The 19,579-nt window shown below is 41.9% G+C and overlaps 1 protein-coding gene across 4 annotated transcripts; it reads left to right on the forward strand.

Moving 5' to 3' along the window:
* Positions 1 to 953: 953 nt before the first annotated feature.
* On the forward strand, positions 954 to 19,579 carry LOC308461129 (butyrophilin subfamily 3 member A3-like). Of its 4 annotated transcripts, none has more exons than XM_080977769.1 (13): positions 954 to 1,419; positions 2,769 to 2,875; positions 3,118 to 3,459; positions 4,810 to 5,202; positions 5,879 to 6,250; positions 7,099 to 7,152; positions 8,672 to 8,713; positions 10,132 to 10,152; positions 10,270 to 10,311; positions 11,882 to 11,914; positions 16,268 to 16,309; positions 16,612 to 16,638; positions 17,275 to 19,579. In XM_080977769.1, the coding sequence occupies exons 2-13, from the start codon at positions 2,803 to 2,805 to the stop codon at positions 17,787 to 17,789; spliced, it is 1,956 nt and encodes a 651-aa protein (XP_080833895.1). In that variant the 5' UTR covers positions 954 to 1,419; positions 2,769 to 2,802; the 3' UTR covers positions 17,790 to 19,579. The 4 variants fall into 4 exon arrangements, with proteins under 4 accessions (XP_080833895.1, XP_080833894.1, XP_080833896.1 ...); XM_080977768.1 differs by having other exon boundaries at positions 954 to 1,398; XM_080977770.1 differs by having other exon boundaries at positions 955 to 1,398; positions 5,879 to 6,229.

Consider the following 19,579-nt stretch of genomic DNA (forward strand, 5'->3'; position numbering starts at 1 on the left):
AATGGGGGGGGGAGGCCCACTCAAATATTTTAGGGGGAACAAAGGGATTTTGACCTCTAGGAGTTGGCTCCTATAGACAGGACCATAGGAGCTGCCCCCCATCTCAATCAGGAGCTGCCCCCTCTTGGCTCTCAGCTTCCTCCCTTGGGGCTCACCATTTCCCCCTACCCTGCACCATCCCGCTGACATCTCCACTGTGGTCATCACACCTGCCACCGCTTTGAAACCTACAGCAACTCGACTTTCCAGCCAACATACTTCCAGATGCCAGTGCTGCATTTCCGGAAGCCAGTACCTCGTTCTGAAGGAGAAAGACAAGTGGTTCTGTCTTTTGGTCCCATGGTCTGGTGTGAACCAACTGACTCATGCCACGGTGTAGGAGCAAAACATGTGTGTCTTTTTGTCTTTTGTTCTGGTGTGGCCAGAGCACGGGAGCCAAAATGGGACACCCAGAATTGGGATTCAGAAGCCAAGGTGGCTCCTGTAAATGTCACACTTAAGACAAGACAGTTGCATGGTAAGCACTCTGCTTAAGGATAGTGTGTTTAGAGTAAGGTTACCAGATGTTTTTCAATGAATCCGGAGACACTTTTCAACTTCAGGGGATTTTGTATGGGGACTGATTTGTAAATCTGGGGACTGTCCCCGGGAAACGGGGATGTCTGGTAACTTTAGTTTAGAGCCCTGTTGGTGAAAACAGGATCTGAGACTCTTGGCTAAGATGCCAATGAGGGATACAGGCCAAGAAGGTAGAAGAAGAATTTATTTATTGATCTGAACTATAAAGCAACCATATCTTTTAGTTATAAAACTACCAGGGAAGAAAGGGTGTGTAACAGTTAATTATTGAAAGGGAGCAAAGGTTGGATAAGCAGGCAGTTGAGAATTATACTTCCTTGTTTGCTCTCCTCCTCTGAATTCTGTGGGGACACACCCATCTGAGGCACAGTCGTAACCATTTTATTCAGATTCAGTGAAGGGACGATTAGTTAGAAATCTAGTCTCTGTCGTATTTGTCATTGCCAACTCATCAGTTTCAGATATATTACTGTACCTTTTACCTTTTCGTTTCATGTAGTACAAAGAAGATCTTGACAAAGACATGGAAAGTGACTTGTTGCTGATTGGCTCTTGTGGTAGAAAGAGAGCCAATCCTTTCTACTCCAGCCACCTATACATATACAGTAGAGCAAAGCCCGCCGTTATTCAAATTTGATGCTACTGGATACCACCTGATCAGTATTACAGGTTGTTGCTGTTTTAATCCAATGAATGAAAAAGTCTAAAGGTATGGTTTGGAAGAAGCCATATGGATATGGATATGGATCAGAGGAATGGATTGTTGGCTCATATTTCAATTCATTTGCAGAATATATTGTCCAGTTCTGAGAATTAACTGTAAGTAGGAGAGGTCTTCAGGTATGGCAAGCTGGTTTTTTATGTTATTTTTTATTATGAAAGATGATCCTGGTCTGTCTCTACTTTTAGAGTTGTTCACTAATTACACTTGGCAAGGTGATTTTTAATGTTTTAATAAAGCTAGGGGCAAAGGTGTGTTTGTGTGAGGGAGGGAGGGAGGGAGGGAGGGAGGGAGGGAGGGAGGGAGAAGGAGACCCACAGCACGATTTGAAAAGCTGTGGATATCTTTACGAAGAAGAATTAAACCTTTACAAAGATGCATTAAACTACTGTCTCCTATATTGGCTATACAAATCTACTAATACGCTTGACAAAAACTTCTCTGCTCTTTTTAAAAGTAATTTGATACTGCTATTTATAAAGCACTCAAAACATCCTGAAAATATTTCTGAATATGACTGTAATATCAAGTGAATATCCGTTCGAGTCATATTTTTAGTCATTTGGAATTGCACATCCTGTCAGAAATATTAAATCTCTCAGAGTGCTTTTATCATGAAAAATTCCCAGATGATATGCAATTTATTATTATTATTATTATTATTATTATTTGACATCTGCTCCCTCTGCATGGCTGCTGCTGGGTAGCTGTTGTTGCTGCTGCCTCATTGAAAGAAGCAGCCAGCTGAACAGACCCACCTCACTCACCCGCCATCTGACTCCAGCATCAGATGAGGGCCATATCCAATAACGAAAGATCAACTGTCTGTTGGCACTGGGCGAACATGGGGTCCAGTGTCAAGCTCTTTTCTTCTCTGCCCCCCCCCACGCTACCTGGGGTTAATTCTTATCTTCCTGGCTTGGGACCTCTGTGGTCTCCATCACTCCCTTTTCTTTCCTGTTGGAGTCTGCTTATCTGACCCTGGCAGCCAGACTTCTCCACAGGGAGAAACACGAAGAAGGGCCTCAGATCATGATTGCGGGGTCCAGGTTGATTCCTATAGGGAGAGGCAGCCTTATGCATAGGATTGTGCAGTTGGCTGATGATGGAGATGCAGTTGATGCTGACGATAAACAGACACTTAACCTCCACCTGCAAGGGCAACTTGTGGGCTGCTCAGGGTGGGAAAAGAGGGAGCAAACACTCAAAACGAGATCGAGGTTAAGGATGAGGAAGGAGGCAACACAGCTTTTAATTGGGAAGGACTGTAAAAAAAATAAAATGCTAGTGAACCTGGAAATACCACATTTGTCACCCATACTGTTGGGAAGTTTATCAGTTAACTGAAATCCAATTCTTAAAATTATTCTGTTCACAGACGATAATAGGTTTGTGTTGAGTAGTCGGGACACATTGCAAAGTCATGCATTGTTTAACCAACTCCCCCCCCCCCCCTTTATGCTGCCAGAGATCTGGATGGCTGCCAGGGACTTCTCACCACAATGGAGAGACTAGTGAAGCCGATCTTTGTGGTTGGTGTCGCTATGATCAGTTTTGTTGGAATATGGAGGAAGGGTAAGAAGCCAGAAACACTGCTTGATTTGTCATTATAGTCTCCCCAGAAACACTGCTTGATTTGTCATTATAGTTCTTATATACAGCATTCCACAAAATTGTTTTCCCATAATAATGCAATTCTGACCTACCAGGACTTCGGGGGAGATGGGGACGACACCATTTTATTATGCTGGTATTGAGATCACATAGACCTCAAACTAATTCCATCAGTCAAAGTTGCTGTTTTTATTTCCTTACAGCTGTTTATATTAAAGGAACTGTCAGCCCTGAAATTGTCCAAGTTGGAGAAGATGTGATATTGTGCTGCCAAGTAGGAGGCTGCACATCCTCCAGGCTACAAGTCCACTTATATAAGTGGGAAGACTCCAAAAATCAAACCTTGTATATCCACAATAGCACAGAGCAGCAGTACAGCGTTCAAGAAAGTGTTCAAGAGAACAACACTCACAAAGGATACTATGAGAATGGATTCCTTGAAGTGACTCTCCTCCAGGTGCAGCTAGCAAACGGTGGGCAGTATGTGTGCTCCATGATGTGTGATGATGTCTATAAAGAAGATATTGTGGAGGTGACAGTAGAAGGTAACTACAAAGGCTTAGATGCTATCTCCCTAATCCATGACTTGTGGAGACCTGGTTTATATTACTGAGACTAGGTAGACGTCTCAGAAGGGACTTGAGAGTTGGCGGGGGGAGTTCTAGAAAAATTCTCTCTGTCTCTCTCCAAACTTTCTGTCCACTTGGTTGGGAACCTAGATTGTTTGTCCCTGGCATTGGGTAATTGGTACAGATTAGGAATTCTGCAGGTTTACAAAGTACCTAAGTGCCTGACAGTCTACATACCTGAGCTGGCAAGGTTAGTCTCAAAGGCTCTGCTGAGTAGTCGCAGACTGTTGGTTCTGGGAGACTTCAGCATCCTTGCTAAGGCCATTAACTCTGGGGTGGCTCAGGACCATGGCGGCTGTGACAACCAAGGAGCAGTCCCAACCTGTCATTGGCCCAACACATGGGGCAAGCCACAATCTCTGGATCTGGTTTCCTGGACTGGGCAGGAAGAGGGATATATGGAAGTGGGAGATACGAACACAGTCGCTTGTCATGGCTGGATCACTTCTGGTCAAGATTTAGGCTTCCAGCACCCTTTCCCCCTTCTGCAGAGGCAGGGGACCTGTTACGAAGGTCCACCCTTGAAGACTGCTGGATCTAAATGGCTTGCAGATGGTTCTGAGGGATTTCCCAGCTGATATGACTAGCACCCCCTGGGTGATTTGCAAAATATGGGAATTGCTCGTGCCATTAATACAATCGCCTCTGACCACCCTCTTCTTCTTCACATTATTATTATTTTATGGCCCTTCACTCTAAGATCCCAGGGTGGGTTACACAATTATGGCACCATGTTACAAATAGTTTATAATAACTTACTATCCGAGAAATATGATGGGTTCTAAAAATATACATTTCAAGTGTCAAAAGAGGTACATCTTCAGCACTCACCAGAAGCTGTGTAATGAAGATGCTAGATACATCTCTGTGGGGAGGAAACTCCACAATTTAGGGGCTCCCACAGATTATGCCACCTCCTGAAGGTCTGGTGGTGGTTGAACAACCAGTGCCACTTTATACACCATTCTTAGCACCAGAGAGTGTCTGTAGGGAAGGAGGTGGCCTCTGAGACCTAAGTTAGGTAAGGTTTGAAACACTAAGGTGAATACCTTGAATTGGACCCAGAAACAAACAGCAAATTTTCCAAGTTAAATTTTAAAATTTTACCAAATGTTGTGTTTATGGGAAATGATAGCTTCAGCTTCATACATCTCTATTTTCCACTCATTCCTAGTATATTTGTAATAAACTGTCCAATTACAAGTATGAACTACTGTGTGAGTGTATGTAAAGTATGAGTTATTAACATAAATGAATGTTTTCCAGGTTTAATTAGTGTTACTGTTGGGGATGTTGCCATTCTTCCATGTCAGATGATTGAGACCTATTATCCCTCTCATTTGGAACTGCAGTGGAGAAGAAGGCCTGGGAAGAGCAAGAACATCTATTCTTACCAGCTTTATTGGGATACCTGCCCGTCGGTTTGTTATGGAGACAAATTTAACGCTAGGTGCCCTTATTCAAATGGACCCAAGAGCCAAGTATGGCTTAGGAAGAAGTATAAACTAAAGGCAGAGGTGTTGAAACACAATAATCTTGGGGGTGGAAATATTTCCCTGAAACTAAATAACATTCAGAAGGAAGATGCAGGGAGATACGAATGTTCAGTGAACTCTAACTTGCGGCGCAAAGTGGTAATCTACAAGCTTGATGTGAGAGGTAAATAATACCAATGTCAGAAAGAAAGAAAGAATCAAGGGAAAGGGTTTGGCAATAACACCTTTTTCCTGCTTTGCTTGCAAGAGAAGTAACTGGGATCACATGAAAAGTAACTGGGGTCTTTGCAGGCAATTTCAAAGCCTTGCTTTTGGTTATAGTCAAGATTAAATAGCACACTAGCACTATTTTAAGAGTATTTGCTGTGGGTTGTATGTTGTAACTGATAATTCCAAAATCATGAATGCTTGTGAAAAATGTGACATAGTCACTAGTGTGACTATGAACATCCTCCAGTTTTGCATCAATAATCTACTGGTCAAAATTTGCATCTGCCATAAATGGTCCTATTCTTGAATTGTGCAATCCTGTATCAGTCTACTCAAAAGCAACCCATTGACTTTAATGAGACTTACTTCCAAGTAGATGTGGATAGGATTGCAGCTTGACCTTACAATCCTATTAATGATTAATCCGATGTGTGTCCACATCGGATTAATTTTGATTTTAACTGAACTTGTTCTAGACTCGTGGCAATTTTACACACACCTGAGAATCAGTTACATTTAAATCAAGAAAGTTTGCTGGAAGTATGCATTTATTCAGTCATTTATTTACTAAGAGGTGTGGGGTAAATGAAGTCCAATAAAATTTCTTATTACCTTTTCCGCCTTTGTAGGTGTTTCAATTGTCGGCAATGTAAATCCTAAAATTGGCAGAATTGGACAAGATGTGATATTACATTGCCAAGTAAGAGGATGCAAATCTTCCAGGGTGCAAGTGCAATTATATAAGTGGGAAGGCTCAAAAAATCACACATTGTACACCCACAACAGCATAAACCAGCACAGGGCTGAAGAAAAAAGCACAGGAGAGAGTGATGAGAATGGCATTCACAAAGGATACTATAAGAATGGGCTCCTTGAAGTGACTCTTCTTAATGTGCAACTAGCAGACAGTGGCCAGTATGTTTGTGCCACAACATGTGATGATGTCTACAAAGAAGATATTGTAGAGGTGACAATAGAAGGTAATTATGAAGGCTTAGATGGTAAGAACTTCCATAATTCTTCTCTTCTGCTCAGCACAAACTGTAACCCACTGATTTCCTAAAATGTGCATTTGATAAAGTTTCCCTCCTAAATGCATTTGGGGTTGCAGTAAACACTTCTTCCTTTTTAGGACTGGGAGTTTGTTTTTTTTAATTGTTTATTTATTTAAAAATTACATCCTGCTTTTCACTATCTCAGGTTTCAAAGCAGTTCACAGCAATAAAATGCACACTATAGAAAATTCAAAACCTAAATGAAACCTCCAAAATTTAAAACCTCAAGTATCTAAAATCTTAACAACTTAAGTTTCCTTCCTCCTCTTTCTTTGCCTGTTAGTGGTGCTATTCCAGTTTTGTTGGTGGTTTTCTACCGCAACCATGTCCTGGTGTGGCCATGAGTCTGTAGAGGACCTCATTTTTCTGTGAGGGCTTCAGGAGATGTTTCCAAAGGGGTAATGACAGAAAAAGAGATTCTGGACTCACCATGAACACTTTCCTTGTTCTCTTATGATGGCAATGGAGCCCACCTGAGAGGTGCCGGAAACTTTCAATCCATGACTTGATTTTTAAAAGTGGAAAACTGAAGAAAAAAAATATAACTTCTTCTCAGACCACCTTGTATGACTTCTGTGGCACCCAATGGAACATCTGCCCTGCTCCTGAATATGTATAGTGTTTTTGAATGTGGCCAAAGGGAAATGGAGGGGCCAAAGCTTCATGTAAGTTCTAGAAGGAAGAGACCTAAGACACATTCCAAGATAAACTCTGAGCTTGTATGTGCCTCTGAAAGCCCTGCTTCTGGTGAGGCAATGGAGGGAAATTTAATTAAGCCTGCTTTTGTCTTTTAGAAGTGCCTGTCCAAAGTGCTGAAGTCTGGATGTTCTGTGGCTTTGCTTTCCTAGGTAAGTTTCCTTACATGAATGGAGTAGGTATGAAATTCATTAAAATGTAGTGTTATGAACTGTGACATATTTATTTATTAAGATATGTTTTGAGCTAGATAATTAAAAATAAGAGGTGGTGCTTTCCTTTCATTGTGTCAGCCGGTCTTCAAATCTATTTATTGCTTTAAGTAAGAAATAGGTTTTCCCCCTTTCTATTTGACAGAACAAGCCCACAGGGCTATGACTATCTCCAATCTTTGACCCTTTCTGTTACTGCTGTGAGGGATCAAAAGATAAGCATAAGGATGGAGGAGGAATCCATTTTTAATGGATTTAAACACAGAATTTGGGGCTTCTGACCTCTTCAGGCTTTGCCCTTATTGGACTATCTCTTGCATCATGTGCCTGTTTATGCTGCTTGTGCATTGTCCTTTTTTCAAAGCTAGATTAGTTGTCAGGGTTGCATGTGCGCGTGTACACACCCACACCCACACCCCAATCCAGGGCCTCTGGAAGTAGGTGAAATGCTGCTTCAGGGTAGGGCTTTGGGAAGAAGAAGTAGTGGCCAGGCAGGATTGATAAGTAGGGAGTGAAAGCCTGCACCCCAAATCAAAAGGCATCCACCATCACCGCCCCACCTTCTGCCTGGAAATTGGGAAGTTGCTGCTAGTCAGGTAGGTTCCCCCTACTCACTTTTCATTGCCTCCCTTTCCCACCCAATGCCTGTCTTTCCTTTCTGCCTGTTGGGTTACCCCCTGACCTCCCTGGATCCCTCAGGGCCACCCAACCCCCAGACTTGAGCAACACTTGGATTCCACTGAAACTGACCCAATTCAGTTCCAAACATGGCTGATTGCAGTGCACAACCCTATTAATGCACAGTTTAAAATACATATCAAAGAGTCTAGCCCAGGGGTCAGCAAACATTTTCAGCAGGGGGCCGTTCCACTGTCCCTCAGACCTTGTGGGGGGCCGGGCTATATTTTGTGGAAAAAATGAATGAATTCCTATGCCCCACAAATAAGCCAGAGATGCATTTTATATAAAAGCACACATTCTACTCATGTAAAAACACCAGTCAGGCCCCAGAAATAACCCAGAGATGCATTTTAAATAAAAGGGCACATTCTACTCATGTAAAAACACGCTGATTCCCGGAGTGTCCGCGGGTTGGATTTAGAAGGCGATTGGGCCGGATCTGGCCCCCAGGCCTTAGTTTGCCTACCCATGGTTTAGCCACACATATGCTTTTATAATTATTAGTGCATAAATGTTTTTATACAGTTATATGAATTGTTGTATGTACCTGTTTCTGTGCTGGTCATTTTAGGAAACCTTAAGTGCATATGCATATGATAATGCCTATTGTCTGCTAGATTTTTTTGTATTTTTATTAGTACTGTTAATGAAAACCCAAGAAACAGGGCAAAGATCCATGTGAATAAGCTCAAAGTAATTCCATCCCTATTTAAGTGTTCTTTGTCTTGTATATAGCACTTTTTAAACTAAAAAGGATAATCTTTTCATTTATTCTCAGCTTTCCTCTTCATAGTAAGTTGGCATTTTTATAGAAAGCTAGGTGAGTTAATGTTCTCATTTGTTCAAGTGTCTGTGGGGGTTTTTTAACTTCTTAAACATACTTGCAGTGTTTTTGCCCTACCTTCAATTATGAACTAATATCAGAGACAAGGCCTAATCCTTTCTTAATTGTAGCCACTACAATTCTAGGACACAGAAAACTATGGAGTGATTTTCTTCCAAGAGGCAGGAGATGCATTTTGTAACAGTGAACAGTGCTTGAAACTGGTATGGGAAGTTGCTTTCCTTTAGATATTTGAAACCCAAGTTGTTTAGGTCTTTAAGCATCAGTCTTTCAACTGAGCTCAGAAATGAATAGTCAGCCATCAGAGTTATTTCAAGATTAAAGGAATGTGACTCCATATGGCTGAACCAATGTGAGGATAAGTTTATACTGGCAACAAATTGGCATTAGCCACCTTAGTGTTGGTGTCATACTTGGTTTTTCGGTCAAAGGTGTATCAACGAGGTTCAGGCCGATTTGGATTCAGCTGGTCAAACACAGAAAATGCTCAAGGAAAACAACAATAACCGGTTCAAATAGCACCTATACTTGAAGTAATCACCCCATGACCAGAAGAGGAGGGTATTAGAAAGCTTGTATACTTGTAAAGATTCTTACAAGAAGGGATGTTTATTACGACACCTTTGGAAATTGTGGCACATGGTATCACTCAGGATGGGAGCAGGGCAATGTGGTGAAGAAGAAGAGGGAAGCACTGGGTTATAGTGGGTGGCCAATGATACAATTCAGTAGTTAACACTGAGACAGGCCCTCCTTGCAGACTTCAGTTGCAAGAGAAGATGTGTAGAAAGGAAAGACAAACATAATCCATGATTTAATGCAGCCATTTTATTTTTGAAAACAAACTGTTTATTCTAATAAAATCACTGCATTTGTGTGCATGTGGTTTGCAGAAACAATTGCTCCCAATCAAAGTAAAGTGTAACATTTGTTTCTATGTTTCTCTTGGTGAAATAAATACATAGCAAACTCCAATGGCTGGATCTGCATGTCACAGTAAGCCACAGTTAATGGTTTACTCGTTAGCAAACAGATCACTCCTACTTTGCTCCTCCCACCACCATTAATGAGGGGAAACCATGGTTCTCTCTTGTCTTGGTGTTTTGCCCAAACCAGGCATCATGGTTTGATTCACTCAAACAAACCACAATCAGAAACCTTGACTTCCATCAGGAAATGCTACAGAGGAAAAACGATTAAATATTCCCTTCCCTGCTGTGATTCCTCAAATCAAAACTTCAATCTCTTGCAGTTGCTGTGAAGTTTTGTAAGAAGTGAGATAACTGAATCATGGTTTCCCTCTGTTACTTCTTCTTGGGCTCTGATTGTGCTAGGATGTATGGTTTATTATTTCAAAATATCTACCTCAAATGAAACCTTTGATTTCTTTGCAGAAGAATTAAAGAAAGGCAATGGTAAGTCTTGTAATAGCTTCCACCTTTTAAACCATCAGTTGGTAGTGAAAGAAACATATCACAAATCTCATGCTGTTCTTGCTGATAAAATTTTCATTTTAAAATTCATATGAAAAGCAAATATATCTTACCTTGCAGAACAGTTAAAGATAGAAAATGGTAAGTAGCAAAAACTTTTCAAACAAAATCTAAACAAAATATTGTTGCATGTCACCCCAACCTTGGAGCTGTGAGAGATTCCAGGGATTCCAGGCACTTACCCAGGATTTGGTTTCCTTGGAACGAGTGACTGCGGAGACTGTGGTGTCTTTATGATATAGCGTGTTCTCCTTCATGGAGAGCACGTGTTGCGGTGGGGTCTGCTGAGCCACCCCTCTGTTACCAGGCAGGGTCTCTAAAGATGGCCTGGGGCAGTGATTGGTTCACTGGGTTGCTGGGGTAAAAGTTATGTTGCAATTTTGGTGGGAGGGGTAAAATGTTTAAATACTCTGCACACAGCCTGGAGCTTTCTCTTTGCTGTGTGCAACGGATCACCCGCCCACCCACCCTTGAGTAAGGGGTTGTTGCATTGACCTTGCTATGCCTGTCATGGGGTCGTCCGCCTTGGAGCGGGGGCCTGGTAGGAATTTGTCCATCTGGCAGATTGGCTGGGCCATTTGGTTTTTGCATACTGCGTAGCAAATCGTCACAACTTGTAAGGTTGCGGTTAGGCATTGGTTATAAATTGGTGGAGGAGGGGTTAGGATAGGCTGGGCCTGCCCCTCCACGGAGGGGTTAGGATAGGCTGGGCCTGCCCCTCCATGGTTGCTGCGGAAAGGGAATTCCGTTAAAGGAATCCTGGGGCTTGCCATCTTTTCGTCCAATCCCTGGAATGGGACTAGGGCCGGCAAGCCTTCGGGGAGCAGGCGGGTGAGAGGTGAGGGTCTGTGACTCAGCTCCATTTCTCCCCGACTTGCTTTCCCCCGCACTGTCTTTCGGTGGTGCCCGGAAGTCAGTTCTGTCCCCAGGCGGGGGGACAGATAGTCTTAACCAATGCCTAAACAACCACTCACGGTTTTGTATTTAAATAAAGTTGTGGCCAAAATTATGCCAAAAACCTTAAACAAAAATTAAGTGTGCGTTATGAGTTATTTGGGGGGTGGCTTGGGGACCTCGACACGCAAATGGTATAGAACCTGAGCCTACGATGGAGGGGCTCATAGCATTAACATCCCAGAATGTTTTGCTTCTCCCATAGTCACAGCTTTGGATTCAAACAGAAATCAAGCATGGCTCTGACTCTCTGGCTTCTTCCTGCTTATAGCTCAACTCTCTCACACAACTCAACTCCTGCTCTTGTCTGCTATTGTCCTTCTCACTACCAACCAGGTGTGGGAGAGGGCCCACCCATTTCCCCTCTGGCACAGAGCAACTTCCTTTCTTATGCTATCAATCTATACTTATAGGCCATTATGGTCCTACCCTGGCTAATTCAACAATGAGATCCTTCATTACATTTTAACATTTGTTGGAACCAGGAATTAGAAGGGGCCCGAGCACCATACAGCCTAACCCCACCACCAACCTCACAACAATATTACTTAGGTACCCTATAAGGATCTCTCTCTCTCTCTCTCTCTCTCTCTCTCTCTGTGTGTGTGTGTGTGTGTGTAAGGAAATATGTATTGCAAATTAGATTTACAGATGCCATAACATGATTTTTAAAAACCATATATGTTCTCCTTTCTAGAAAAACTAAAGGGAGAAATGAAGGCAAAAACAGGTAAGTGAATCTCTCCTTTCTTAGTTTGGAACTTACTCTTCAAGTAAAACTAAGTTTTATTCAGAGTAATTGCCTAGCATAGTCATGATCATTCTTTTCAAAGTGTCTGCTCCAAGGAAAACTTAGTTAAATACCACCCATTATTTGTCCACTTCTAAAGAAGGTAACTTCAAAATCACACATTGCCAAAATAGCCTTGTCAGTAAGTATGTGCCAAATTAATGCTCCCCTTGCTATAGCCCTTTAAGAAATTACCCACCCCCAATGGGGGGGGGGGGACTATTCAGAAAGGAAGCTTCTTCCTTGAACATTAATGAAAGCTTTCCTCCAGCAGCTTCAGTGTGGGGAGGATTATTGTCATCGGGGTGCAATATGGAGAGAAATGAGTTAAAGCTCTGCTTCAGGCATCACAGTTCTGGTTCCTTCCATCACAACTACTATTTAAAGAACAGATCAGGCATATTCAATACTTACACACATTTCACATAGCATTTAAGACATATTCAGAAGTTCTCCTCACACCTTTTTTTTTTAAATGATATTTATTAAAAGTTTAAGATTACAGAAAAAGGTAAGAAAAAGAGAGAGAGAAAAAGTAAGCAATACAAATCAATACATTACTGTCAGAGTTGCTTCCAGATCCTAGCTCACAGAGGATCACGCTAGCCAGCGATCATTAAATAAAAGTCTTTATTGAGTTACAGTTTCCATTCTCAAGCTGCTGCGTGCAACCCTACGTCTAATGGTTAGATCGGCGAAGCCCCATCTGAGTCTCCGCCCCTTGTACACCAACTTAATATCCTAGCCTTGCTCCACCTTTTCCGCCTGACTGTTCTTCTCTGGGTCCCTCTGCCCCCCGGGGTCTCTTCCTTCCGGGATTCCTCTGACGCTGACGCTGACCCCCCTGACTCTTCTCCCTCCTTTCGGCGGGCTTTAGGACCTGGCTCCCTTTCCGGGCTGCCTACTGCGCCACCTTCCTGTGCATTTGAACTTGTCGCGCGCGCCCAACCTTCCACCTTCCGTCTGACCGTTTCTTCGCTCCCCGATGGAGGTGTGGCCACTCCTGACTCGTGCCCTCCCCCCTGTTGTGAGCTGCCAGCGCTTGATCCCTGGCGCCCTTCCTCTTCCCTGCTCTCTGGCGGTGACGCTGGTCCCGATTTCCAACTGCTCCCCTCTGAGTCCCCTCTGGCTCTATCTTCCTGGGGTGTCCCCCTAGGCTCCCCCCTTGCCCTGGCCACTGGTGCTCCTTTCTGTGAATCTTCTGATTCACTGGAAAGACTCGGAGATCTCGGGTCGTCGTCATCACTCATCTTTTCTTCTGCCTCCTCCCCCTCGCTCTCTGTTTCCTCCCTTGCCCTTGCCTCTGCTCCTGAACCCCTGACAATTACAATACATATATATATATAAAAAGAACAAAAAACACAATACATCAAAACAAAAACAAAAACAATTAAAAACACATCCAATATTTCCATATCTTTATCTTTCATTAACTTGTTTCATCGACCTCCTCACACCTCCCTTTTTTGTATTCTAGTTATTAATTATTTCAGCAAATCCTTTCCATCTTTCACTATTTTCTGTCATTTAATTGTCTTAATTTATTTTAACCTTATCTTACCATAAAAAACCCTAAAACTTATTTCTACATAACTCCTTATAACATTTCTACTAAAGCCGTATAGTTTCATTCCAACATTTTTCTAACACTCATTAATTTTACAATATTTCTCTAAATAATTTTTTAAACTTTCTACCAATCTTCATCCACCGTCTCTTCTCCCTGGTCTCGGGTTCTGTCAGTCCTTTCTATCAATTCCATATAGTCCATCAACCTGGTGATCTTCTGTCCGAGGCTCTTAACTCTTTTCCATGTCCCTTCTGCAGATCTTCTTCATATTTATACCTGCACTTTACTTTGTCTTCTGCTGATCTTGTTCTTAATTTCCTTCCTTTGGCACTGAGGAGTAGATCTCGGGGAGACTCCAACCTAACAGTGTCTTTATCCCTTCTTGACAGGTCAGCCCATTCTCCATAGTCAGAACTAAAATCCAAAAGATATTTCAAAGCATGTTTCAAAATCCCTCCAAAGTTAAAGGCCCCCACAACTCCAATCTCCCCCTGGCCCAAAACCAGATCCCAAAAGCCAGAACATCCCTGCATAAGGGGATCTATCCAACTTTCCTTCTCCAATCCAAGCGGGACTCCATCTCTCCAAATCTGGCTTTCTCCAGATTCGATCATAAAAAACAACAGCTTATGTTCATGCAAGGCCGAGGCTCTCTCCACTTGTATTACTTGAAGTTCAACAACAACCTCCTCCTTTGTCTTCTCCACAGCTTGCCATGTCAAAACAGATTCCTGGGTCGGTTCCTGAGTAGTTTCTGTATAAGTATTCACTTTTTGTCCCAAATCAGTCATTTTTTGTCCAAAATTGTCAATTTTAGTAATCATCACATCCGTCTTCTCATGAAGCTGTTCCAATAAAGCACTTGTCTTGCAAAAAGCAATCACTAAGGCTTCTTCTGTCCACATTCTTGTCCAAGGTCAATGTCTAATTCTCACAGTCTTTAATCTCTGCAGCTGGAAAATTCCCCAGCTCCACTCCTGCAACAGTTTCAAAAGCTCCCTCTAGGGGAAACAATTTCTATTTGTATCCGTCCTTTTAAAAGCAGATCCAGCAACAAAGTTAATTTCAATTTTCAAATATTTTGCTCCTTTTAAGTGCAAAAGGAAACATTGGAATCAATATGTTTCTCTTATTTAACTATCTGTCGACATACGTTTTATTCACAGTCAATGAACTTTCCCAAAACGTCGGTCTTACTGGCAGCCCGTTCCCAGGTTCAAAACGGTGGTAATTTATCTTTCTTCACTCTCTCTCCTGCAGGCTTAAACAATCTAAAATTTCCACCCTCTTCTCCTGCTTCCAAGGGGGGTTTAGTAATTTTAGCCGATGGAGATTTAATCCTTTACAAAAGACTTTCCAGACTTTAGCTTGCAATGTCTTTGCTTCAATCTATTTACAAAAGAGGAAGGCGGACTTCCTGTTTGAAACCTTCCCATTTCGGTGCCAAATTAAGATGTTTAGTAATCCAATTTTCCGTTCTACTCACGGGTAGTTGTTTAAAGTCCAATTGTCCACAGGAAAAAGTCAGCGCTCTCTGACAACAGCAATGCGGCTTCACTTCGTGAAAAAAGCAGTCGATTTGAAGCACCGCGCCGCTCACCCAACGTCGCTCCAGATCCCCAAAACCGGGTTTCCCCGCGAGTAGGGGAGGCGCAAAAGGTGCCTGCCGAATCCCACGTCCACAGGCTTCTCCCGCCTGTGGTTTTTAGTGGGTCTCCGCCTCGCCATGGCGGTCCAGACCCTGATTTCCATGAAGCGGATTCCTCCCGATCAGAGGAAATCCGCCATTGCCGGAGGAGCTAACCCGGAAGTCCTTAACTGGATTAATGATTTTACCAGCTCTGCCAGTGTGCCAGTTTACACATGTGTGTAAATTCACCTGCTCCATGTATATTTACAGAGATGCATTTTGGGAGATCTTAAATCTAGAGATCATTGCATACCATGGTAGTTATCTCAGTGTGCCAAAACACTTTTAATCACTTGGGGGAATTAGGAAAAAACAGCAGATTCTCATTGTAAATTCAAATACGTTTTAATTCTTACAACCCAAAGGACTGACAGTCCATTAAAAGGCTTTGAGAGTGGAGGTGCTATGCAATGCTACCAAAATTGCCAGTTAATGCAAGATGATACACAGGCTACACAAACCCTTATTGCCTAAACTAATAGCTTACCTATCTAGCTGTTTTGTTTTGTATAATAGAGATCAAGTCAGAGCCCCAAAAGTTTAATGGTTCCTGTATAATATGTGGCAATGTAGTTCAACACATCTAGCAGGGCTGCACTAGAAACCTAGATGCACAAGGGTAAATTTGGATGCAAATGACAGTTGAGACAGCACAAGAATAGAAAGAATGAGATTCAGAAAATTTTGCCTCCCCTGCTCCATGTGACAAGGCAGTGTGCAGTCCATGAGTACCATATCAAAGTACTCTTGTGACACTTGGTATGAAAAGTTGGACCACCTTGCACTAGATGGCCCACCATTTTTGGTGGCATTATTTGAGCATAAATCTTTTTTTTCCCATTTCAAGATAAGAAAATGAGAAATCTCCTTGTCTTTCAGCTTTCAACCAGAGAATCAATCAACTTATTATTTCACTTATTCTATGTTTCTCATTATGTCAAACAAACACATTTCTAACTCCTGATTTATTGGGAAGCATATTTTTAGTTTTAAACTTGTACTTCATCAGAGAAATATGTTTTTTCCTTTGCAGAACAATATGAAGCAGGAAAGGAACAATTGGAGATGGTTAAAGGTGAGTCTTATGTAATGTTTTGCACATTTGTGGACAAAATACATTCTTTAGGAGGCACGGGGAATGAAAAAGTTATCCTTTTTATTTTTAAAAGTGCAATTTACAAGAACCATAGAAACTTAAATGTCTCACCCGCTTCCTCTTAAATGTTTCCTTTGCCATACTGCAATGCAGTGTGTGTGTGACCTTACCATGCCAACAATTATTAAGTGGACATTTGCATCTTCATTGCTAGATCTTCTAAAAATTCAGCTATGGTTGTCATCCTCGCGTAATGTTTTTGTTCGTTTCTTTGCATACAGAAATATTAGCTGCCCACTTACACAAAGGTGAGAATAACGAATACTTTTAAAAATTCACATGGTTTGATAAATGAAAAATAGGGAGGGGGTTTAAGCAACACAAAATAACAACCAATGCACTGGTGGTAATCTGCAATTCTAATTAATTTCATAGAGGTTTTCCAGATGATTCTTTAAAGGGAAGAGGGATAAGTGGTGATGAGAGAGGAGTAAAGTTTGGCATCGCAATGAAGGGGGAGTGAAGCTCAGCATGGGGAAAATATCTTCACTCTCCTCCTTGTGTCTGATGCTGATCTTCATTCCCCATTTCGTTATCATGCTAATCTTCACTCCCTTCCAATTTTGATACTCCCCAAAAAGTTTATGTTGTCCTTCAGTTCTTCTGGAGGATTGGGGACAGAGGTACACAATGCCTGGGCCTGCAAGTATGCTGAGGATTGCAGCAGAATTACATTGGTGCATACGTGGGTTGAATTGCTTTTTGAAACAAGCTTTGTTTAATTCTCTTGAATAGAAATTTGTATTTTCCATAATATGTCACAATGCCATGTAGCAGCAGATGTGTGTGTAACCCACAAAGGGATGCTGGTGTCCTCAAAGAGTAACATAAAGCAACCCTCCAGTCTGTGCATTTTGAGTTCAGCCCTTTACTTTCCTTTGCAGCTGATGTGGTCTTGGACCCCAGGACAGCTCATCCAAAGCTAAAAGTGTCCGAAGATGGCAAAAGTGTTTGGAACACAGGAAATGTTTCTCAGGTTTCTGACTGGGAGAGGCGGTTTGACTCCCGCACATTCATTCTGGCAAAACATGGATTTTCAGAAGGCAAACATTACTGGGAGGTGGAGATTGGTCAGAAGAAAACCTGGGACTTGGGTGTTGCCTCTGCAACCACTTCTAGAAAGGGGGAGATCACCCTGTCTCCTGAGAATGGCTACTGGGTCATAGGATGTGATGATGGGAAAGATTACTGGGCTCGGACAGAGCAATGGACCCGCCTGAAAGTGAACGGAAAGCTTACAAAATTAGGAATATTCCTAGATAAATCAGCTGGAAGCTTATCTTTTTATGATGTCTGCAGACATAGGAAATTGCACACTTATAAAACACTTGGTGTTGGGGACCTTTATCCCTTCTTCTCTATAGGCTCTGTAACTAATCAGCCATTGAAAATTGTGTAATATTTGAAAGAAAATGAGATTGTGGAGAAAAAAATGAAAACAAATTCCACAGATAGCTGAGAATTAATTAGCACAGGTCTTTCGTTTAACCATGGTTTTTCTTTCTTTCTCATATTGGTGTCAGAGAATAAAAGACTCGGAATAGAAGTAATGTTACAAGTGACTGCGCTGTGTACAGTCTCCTTCCCCAACCAATTTTGTGGCTCTAATCCAGAGCCCCGAATTAAAGCAACCTTTCCTTAGCCAGCCCAGAAACCCATCCCAAATTAGTTTGGGAAGGGACTAATTTTTAATCAGGGTAAAAAAAAAAATCCTAAATAAATACAGAGCTGGGAGGATGACAGGTGAAGGAGACATTACATCTGAGAACTGAGGATCAATTCTGCACCTTTATTAAGTGTCTTCTCTGATTGCAAAGCAGCATTGCTGCCTTCACTCAAAAGTTGTCAAGCAAGGGGAGCAATCCTGCAGGGCAAGTCTTCAGGAAAGAAGGACAGTTGGGTTACATTGGGCAAGAAAGAGATTCAGGTGGCATCTTCCTTTTTCTGGTATGGTGCAGACAGTGGGCAGATAGACCTTTGCCTTTTGTGGGTTTTTCTAAATGATTCCTGCTCGTCTTCCAGCTTGATGCCTTGCCCCCTGACAGCCCTGGATCACTCTGGGCCATCCAACCTCACCCACAGTGTGTGGCAGCTGAGTTAACCCATGCTGTTCTTGCTGATAAATTTTTCTTTTAAAAATTAATATGAAAAGCAAATATATCTTTTACGTCTTTGACACCTGAATTTTTCTAAACAGGCCTGATTTGTCTCAGGACTTTGTACACAGCCCCAACAAATGAGACAAATCGTGTATTGTCTTTGTCTTTACCAAAGTGTTCAAGTCTCATCTATTTTCTCAGGCTTTTAACTCTTGATCTGGTTTTTGTTGTTGATTAATTATTTCTAAGTCACTCTGATAACCTGATTAAAGAGTTGGTTATATACTTTCAAAATGAATAAATATATTGAATATTCAATACATGTTTCCATTGTTTTCTTTAGAATTTTGTATAACTAATTTTGACATATATCAGAATTAAAAACTGTAATAAATAAAAAAATCCTCTTATGAACCCAATCAGAGCAATCCAAATAGGGATATTTCTAAAGATGTTGTCCAGAAGTCTCTCTTTGCATGATGTCCACAGAGGATGATGGCCAATAAACTGGGCTTGAATCCTGGGAAGGCAGAGGTTCTTTGTCTGGAATACTCCCATATATGGGAACTTGGCAAGTTGCATGTTCTGGATGGGGTTGCACTCCCTCGGTACTCCTGGATACACCTTTGTCACTAGAAGTCTAAGTGCCCTCTGTGACTAGGAGTGTCTTTTACCAGCTCTGTGTGGTTTACCAACTACAGCTGTTCTAGGGATAGCCTGATTACTAAAGTCCATGTGTAACTTCAAGGCTGGATTACTGTAATGCCTTCTATGTTGGGCTGCCCTTGAGTCTGATTTGGAAGCTCAAGCTAGTGCAGAAAACTGACTGGCTGATGACACGTGACAACATTGTTAAAACAGCTGCACTAGATATCTGCTTACTACAAAGCCAAGTTCAAGGTTCTTGTAATAATCTACAAAGCCTTGAACAACTTATGTCCAGGGTACCTGAGGGATAACCTGAACCCTTATAGCCCAGCTTGTTCACTGAGATTTTCTGCAGGAGTGCTATTTGTCATTCCCAAGTTGATGGGGGTTCATTTACAACAAGAAGAAAACAAGACTTTTAGTCATTGGCCGAGTCCTGTAA

Source organism: Podarcis pityusensis (assembly GCF_964106645.2).
Source record: "Podarcis pityusensis genome assembly, chromosome: 13".
NCBI classification, from domain to species: Eukaryota; Metazoa; Chordata; class Lepidosauria; order Squamata; family Lacertidae; genus Podarcis; species Podarcis pityusensis.